Raw genomic sequence first — 7,083 nt, 5'->3', positions numbered from 1 at the left:
TCTGCGGTACCTCTGGGGTCAGTGGATAGAGAAGCAGCTCCCCTTCTTCCTCCTCGAAACAGAAGCCTCCTCCTTTCTTAGGCGTTTGGGACCAGTTCTCCACACAGGTGCAGCTGAGCACTGTAAAGTCCCATCGAGGGTCGAGGGTCTCCCTTGAGGGTTGAGGATCTCCATTGCCAGTCACAGTCTGGGCTTGTCAGGGTTATGCCGTACAAGGAGAATGGAACCTATCAATCAACTCTTAGTGAGCAGTTAGACAGATTCCAGCAAATTTCCCTACTGGGAAATCCCAAATCCCAAAATATGCAGAGACCAGTAGATGCCTCAGTTCTTCTGTGTCTCCGTCTAAATCCCTGGATCACTGTGATTCACGTAGTTATGCGGCTTGTAATTCCTCGGGCTGCAGAATGGCTATGACAGACCCTGTGCTAAGGGGATTGGTGACAGTTGAGACAGGAACATAGAAGCTGTCGTAGTCAGGGTTCTCCAGAAAAAAATAATCAGTACTAATAATGATAGATATATAGGTAATGATTGATAGTCAAATAACGATAGACAGATGGACAATGATAATGATTTCACAAATAATGATAGTGGATAATGATAATGATTTCACAAATAATGATAGACAGATGGATAATGATAGATATATAGTGATATCACAAATAATGAGAGACAGATAGGTGGATAATGGCAGGTATATAATGATTGATACACAGATAGGGTATTTGTATATTGGCTTATGCAACTATGGAGACTGACAGGTCCCATGATCTGCCATCTGCAAGCTGAAGACCCAGGAAAGTCCACGTGTAGTTCCAGTCTACGTGCAAAAGTCTCAGAACCAAGAGAGTCAGCGGTATACATAACAGTCCAAAAGCCGGCAGGCTCATTCTGGGCACGGTGGCTCACGTCTGTAATCCCAACACTTTGGAAGGCCAAGGCAGCGGGCACATCACCTGAGGTCAGAGTTCAAGACCAGCCTGGCCAACACGGAGAAACCCCATCTTTACTAAAAATACAAAAATCAGCCGGGTGTAGTGGCGCTCACTTGTAATCCCAGCTACTCAGAGGCTGAGGTACGAGAATTGCCTGAACCCAGGAGGTGAAGGTTACAGTGAGCCGAAATCGCGCCACAGCACTCCAGCCTGGGTGACAGAGTGAGACTCTATCCCAAAAAAAAAAAAAAAAAGCTAGCAGGCTCAACATCTAAAGAGTCAATGCTTCAGTGAGAGTTCAAGGGCCAGAAAAGACTGATGTCCAAGCAAAAGGAACTTCATCTTACATTACCAGTTCAATTTTTTGTTCTGTTCAGGCCCCACCTGATTGAATGAGGCCGACTCACATTAGGGAGTGCAATCTGCTTTATAAATTACACTAACTCCAATGATAATCTCATTCAGAAACACCCCCACAGACACACACAGAATAATGTTTAACCAAATATCTTGGCACCCCACGGCTACGTTACCATTCCTGTTCCACAGAAGGAGGAAACCACAGCAAACGTGGTGGTAAGTTGACGCAATCGGTTCCGGCCCACTAGTAAATGATGGCCACTGAGGTTCCTGAACTTGAACCGATTAGTATCTCTCTCCCAATAGAAAGCCGTATCATTTGTAAACCATCACAACAGTTTTCTTGTTTCTTTGCTTTCTTGTTTTTTTGCTTTTTTGAGACACAGTCTCGCTCTGTGTTGCCCAGGCTGGAGTGCAGTGATCTTGGCTCACTGCAACTTCTGCCTTCTGGGTTCAAGTGACTCTCCTGCCTCAGCCTTCCAAGTAGCTGGAATTACAGGCTCCCACCACCACACCCAGCTAATTTTTTGTATTTTTAGTAGGGACTGGGTTTCACCATATTGACCAGGCTGGTCTTAAATTCCTGACCTCAAGTGATTCACCCGCCTTGGCCTCCCAAAGTGCTGGGATTATAGGCGTGAGCTACCGCACCTAGTCAACAATAGTATTTTTAATCAGGTCATCCTGCCTTTACAATCTATGAATTTTCCACTACTCCTCTCTGCATTTTAAATACTCAACTAAGAGTACAGTCATTATTTGTCTTTCACCCAAAGTCCCATTCAAGTGAGAACAAAGGAATAAATAAATAAGGCATAAGTAACAACAACAACGACAAAAGAAAATTAGAATGTTGTCAATTTCATGCAATCATCAACACCAAATTTCCAGAACATAATGTTTCCAAATTTCCTGAACGTAAATACGTATGTGGAAATTAACAAAATGTGGTGAAACAAAAGGTCACTTCAATTTGCACAAATGAAACAGCCAACGTGGAAGCGGATCTGCTTTCTGAAATATGGGACAAGCTCAGGACTTCAAACTACTTCGCGCGTTGGAAGGCCTAACTGATGATGTATTAAAATGAAAATAAGATAGTAGAAGGTTTAATCTCGAATATTTCACTTTCCACACTTGAAGAGTTTGTGATAGCCAGGAGTCTACAATCAAAACAACATAAATAATAAGATTAAAAACAAAATTAATTTGAAGCCATAAAAAAGGATGAGTTCATATCTTTTGTGGGGACATGGACGGAGCTGGAGGCCATTACCCTTAGCAAAGTATACAAGAACAGAAAACCAAATACAGCATGTTCTCACCTATGGGTGGAAGCTAAATAATAGAACTCATGAACACACAGAAGGGAACAACAGACAATGGGGTCTCCTTTAGGGTAGAGGATGGGAGGCGGGAAAGGAGCAGGAAAGCGACTCTTCGGTACCAGGCTTAGTGCCTAGGTAATGAAATAATCTGTACAATAAATCCCCATGACACAAGTTTACCTATATAACAAACCTTCACATGTACCCTTGAACCTAAAATAAAAGTTAAAAAAAAAAACTTAATGAGTGACAATGTACATTATTTGAGGATAATTACATTAAAAGCCCAGACTTTACCACCACACAAAATATCCACCTAACAAAATTTCACTTGTGCTCCTTAAATTTATACAAATAGAAAGAACAGTATAATAAAATAGTAGATTATTTCTTTAGAGATGACAAATAGCGCCAGAGAAAATGCCTCCACATTCTGGCATTGAGATCATCCCCAGGGTAAGGGTATACTGCACACCCGATCAAGCCCAAGTAAATATACTCAGGCCACGAATCCCAGAGATGAAACATAGGTTCAGAACAGACAAAGCCACGGAGCTTTTGACTGACGGCCCAGTGAAGACAATCTCTGCCTGAATGGTATCCACCACCTTATATTCTGTCCCAAGCTTTTCCATTTGGATGTAGGACCTGGTTCAAAGATGGGATGTAGGACCTGGTTCAAAGATGGATTTGAACACTGTTAGACACTGGCTTGATGAAAATTCACTTCTCATTCACTTCTCATCTGAAACATACATAGAAATACAGGTCTTTGGCAGGAGGATTTATTGAGGCCAGGAGTTAGAGAGTACCCTGGCCAACACAGCAAGACCCCATCTCTATTTTTAAAAAAATATATATATATATGTCTTCTCTTGGGCTCCACCCAAGAGCAACCTGGAACTAAGTTCTTCGGGAACAAACTGTTCTACTTTGCTCTGAGGCAACAGATGTGGAAATTTGCTGACCAGGGACTCTGTCCTCACACTTCCTCATACTTCCTGTGGAGCTTATTGTCATAAGAGTATCTGTCATCCTGCTAATGTGAATCAAAAGGAGGCCAACAGGGCGGAGGCCGTGTCAGCGTGATGGACCCCAAAGAGACCACCCTCCTGTGTCTTGGTGAGTTTCAGAGTAAATGTGGGTTAGAGGGGAAAATAGGGAAATCCCAAAATAATCCAGGTGTCTCTTGACAGTATGACTAGGAGATTTTAGTGGCTGCCAAGGAGATTCTGACCTCCTTAGTGGAAAGGCAGTCTTTATCAATATGTCTATAACTTTGTTTCTGCCCAAGTCCAACCGAGCTAGCTTGTGGGACTCAAGGTTTAATATTTTTATTAGGCCGGGCGCAGTGGCTTAAGCCTGTAATCCCAGCACTTTGGGAGGCCGAGACGGGCGGATCACGAGGTCAGGAGATCGAGACCATCCTGGCTAACACAGTGAAACCCCGTCTCTACTAAAAATACGAAGAAAAACTAGCCGGGCGAGGTGGCGGGCGAGGTGGCGGGCGCCTGTAGTCCCAGCTACTCAGGAGGCTGAGGCAGGAGAATGGCATGAACCTGGGAGGCGGAGCTTGCAGTGAGCCGAGATCGTGCCACTGCACTCCAGCCTGGGTGACAGAGCGAGACTCCATCTCAAAAAAAAAAAAAAAAAAAAAATACTAGCTCTTCTTTATGTATCTGGTGGGACTGAGCTGTGTCTCCATCTGGTACTGGTCTTTTTCTGGTCTATCATTACAGAACGTGATTTGTCATAAAGGTTGGAAATGGAAGCTTGACTTTTCATAAATCCTTCTCTTCCAGTGCTCTGTCTGGGCCAGAGGATTCAGGCACAGGAAGGTAAGTGTCCTGTAAATCTCTCCCAGCCCCTTTAGATCCTCTTGGAAGCTAGGATAAAGAAATTGAGGAATAGCCTGAAGCACAGATTCTTATTTTCGTCCCCATTCTAGTTGTTTCTGCTGTGCTTCTCTTGCATAATTTCTATCACACTTTGTTATAGCCATATCCTTCAGACTCATTAATGCTCAGGCCTGGATTTATAGTTAGTCCTTGCCTGTGTTAGACTGCCCATGAAGGATCTGTAATTTACTGAATGCTCAAAACTGCAAGAAAGAGGAAGTCAGGAGTCATTTGCCCAACATCCTTCCTTATGCTGATTCTATTTTGTTTTAGCAACCTATTTCCTCCTGTCACTTCATTTAAAGGGATGCTGCCATAGTCTAACCCTACTGAACATTCTAGTATTCTATAGTACTACTGCGGTACTATGCATGAAGTAGTCTTAGAGTACTACTGAATATTCTGCCACCCCAACTACTACTGCCTTAGCCTCCTAATGGGTGTAAGCCCCATGTCCATCCATGTCTTCTCTCTTCTAGCTCCTTCTAAAGCCTGAATTATTTGTGTGTTGAACAATATTCATTCTTCCTATCCACGAGCATGGAATGTTTTTCCATTTGTTTGTGTCATCTGTGATTTCTTTGAGCAGCATTTTGTAGTTCTCCTTGCAGATATCTTCCACCTCCGTGGTTAGCTGTATTCCTAGGTATTTTATTCTTTTTGTAGTAATTGTGAATGGATTCTGTTCTTGATTTGGCTCTCAGCTGAGATGTTTTTGGTGCATAGGAATGCTACTGATTTCTGTATATTGATTTTGTATCCCGGAACTTTGTCAAAGTTGTTTATCAGATTAAGAAGTGTTTGGGCAGAGACTGTGGTTTTCTAGGTATAGAATCATATCGTCTGCAAACAGGGAGAGTTTGACTTCCTTTCTTCCTATTTGGATGCCTTTCATTTCTTTCTCGCCTGATTGCTCTGGCTAGGGCTTCCAGTACTATGTTGAATAGAAGTAGTGAGAGAGGGCATCCATGTCTTGTGCCAGTTTTCAAGGGGAATACTCCCAGCTTTTGCCCATTCAATATTATGTAGGCTGTGAGTTTATCATAGATCTTTCTTGTTATTTTGAAGTATATTTCTTCAATGCCCAGTTTGTCGAGGTTTTTTAGCATAAAGGGATGTCAGATTTTATCAAAAGCTCTATTGAGATGATTATATGTGTGTGGCGGGGCGGTTATTCTATGAATCACATTTAAGATTTGTGTATATTGAATCAACCTTGCATCCCAGAAATAAAGCCTACCTGATGGTGGTGGATTGGCTTTCTGATGTGCTGCTGGATTGTTTGCTAGTATTTTCTTGAGGATTTTTGCATTTATGTTCAACAAGGATATTGTCCTGAAGTTTTCTGGTTTTATTGTGTCTCTGCCATGTTTTTGCATCAGGATGATGCTGGTCTCATAGAATGACTTGGGGAGGCATTCCTCCTCCTGAATTTTTTGGAAAGTTTCAGTAGGTATAGTACCAGCTCTTGTCTATGCATCTGATGGGATTCAGCAGTGAGTTTGTCTGGGACTGGTCTTTTCCTGCTCTGTAGGCTTTTTATTACTGATTCAATTTTGGAGTTCATTATTGGTCTGTTCATGGATTCAATTTGTTCTTGGTTCAATCTCAGAAGGGTGTATGTGTCCAGGAATTTCTCCATTTATTCTGGATTTTCTAGTTTGTGTGCATAGAGGTGTTCATAATATTCTCTGACGATTGTATTTCTGTGGGGTCAGTGGTAATATCCCCTTTGTTGTTTCTGTTTGTGTTTATCTGGATCATCTCTCTTTTCTTCTTAATTAGTCTAACTAGTCACCTGTCTTACTAACTTTTTCAAAAATCCAACTCCTGGATTTGCTGATCTTCTGAATGGTTTTTTGCGTCTCAATCTCCTTCCGTTCAGTTCTGGTTTTGGTTATTTCTCGTTTTCTACGAGCTTTGGGGTTGATTTTCTCTTAGTTCTCTCAGTTCCTCTCGTTGTGATGTTAGGTTGTTAATTTGAACTTTTTCTAACTTTTTGACGTGGGAGTTTAGTGCTATAAACTTCCCCCTTAACACTGCCTTAGTTGTGTCTCAGAGATTCTGCTGCCTTTACCCACAAATTCCAGAACAGACTGTTTAATTTCCATGCATTGTACAGTTTTGAGTGGTTTTCTTAGTAATTATTCCTATTTTTATTCCACTGTGCTCTGAGAATGTGCCTGGTGTGATTTTGCTATTCTGGGTTCGTTAAGGATTGTTGTATGTCTGATTGTATGATCGACTTTAGAGTATGTGCCACGGGGCGATGAAAACAATGTCGATTCTGTTGTTTTGGGGGTGAAGAGTTCTGTAGGTGTCTATCAGGTCCCTTCGGTCCAGTGCTGAGTTCAGGTCCTGAATATCTTTGTTTGCCTCAGTGATCTAACACTGTCTACGGGATGTTAAAGTCTCCCCGTATTATTGTGTGGTTGTCTAAGTCTCTGGGTTGGTCTCTCAGAACATGCTTCATGAATCTGGGTGCTTCTGTGTTAGGTGCATAATATTTAGGATAGTTAGGTCTTCATGTTCTTTTTTTAATTTCTTTTTTTTCTTTTT

The 7,083-nt window shown here is 42.0% G+C and overlaps 1 protein-coding gene across 2 annotated transcripts in view; it reads left to right on the top strand.

The window, feature by feature from the left end:
• The first annotated feature begins 3,659 nt into the window (after positions 1-3,659).
• FCAR (Fc fragment of IgA, receptor for) overlaps positions 3,660-7,083 on the top strand; it is an 8,462-nt gene continuing 5,038 nt past the window's right edge. Inside the window, exons 1-2 of one of the 2 annotated variants that reach the window (XM_011932491.1) lie at positions 3,660-3,748; positions 4,429-4,464. In XM_011932491.1, coding sequence (XP_011787881.1) covers positions 3,715-3,748; positions 4,429-4,464 — 70 coding nt within the window. In that variant the 5' untranslated portion in view covers positions 3,660-3,714. The remainder of the gene's footprint in view (positions 3,749-4,428; positions 4,465-7,083) is intronic. The other variant, XM_011932492.1, reaches the window with a different exon arrangement.

This window comes from Colobus angolensis, unplaced genomic scaffold (genome assembly GCF_000951035.1).
Source record: "Colobus angolensis palliatus isolate OR3802 unplaced genomic scaffold, Cang.pa_1.0 Scaffold96, whole genome shotgun sequence".
NCBI classification, from domain to species: domain Eukaryota; kingdom Metazoa; phylum Chordata; class Mammalia; order Primates; family Cercopithecidae; genus Colobus; species Colobus angolensis.
This window is presented reverse-complemented; position numbering and strand designations above follow the sequence as displayed.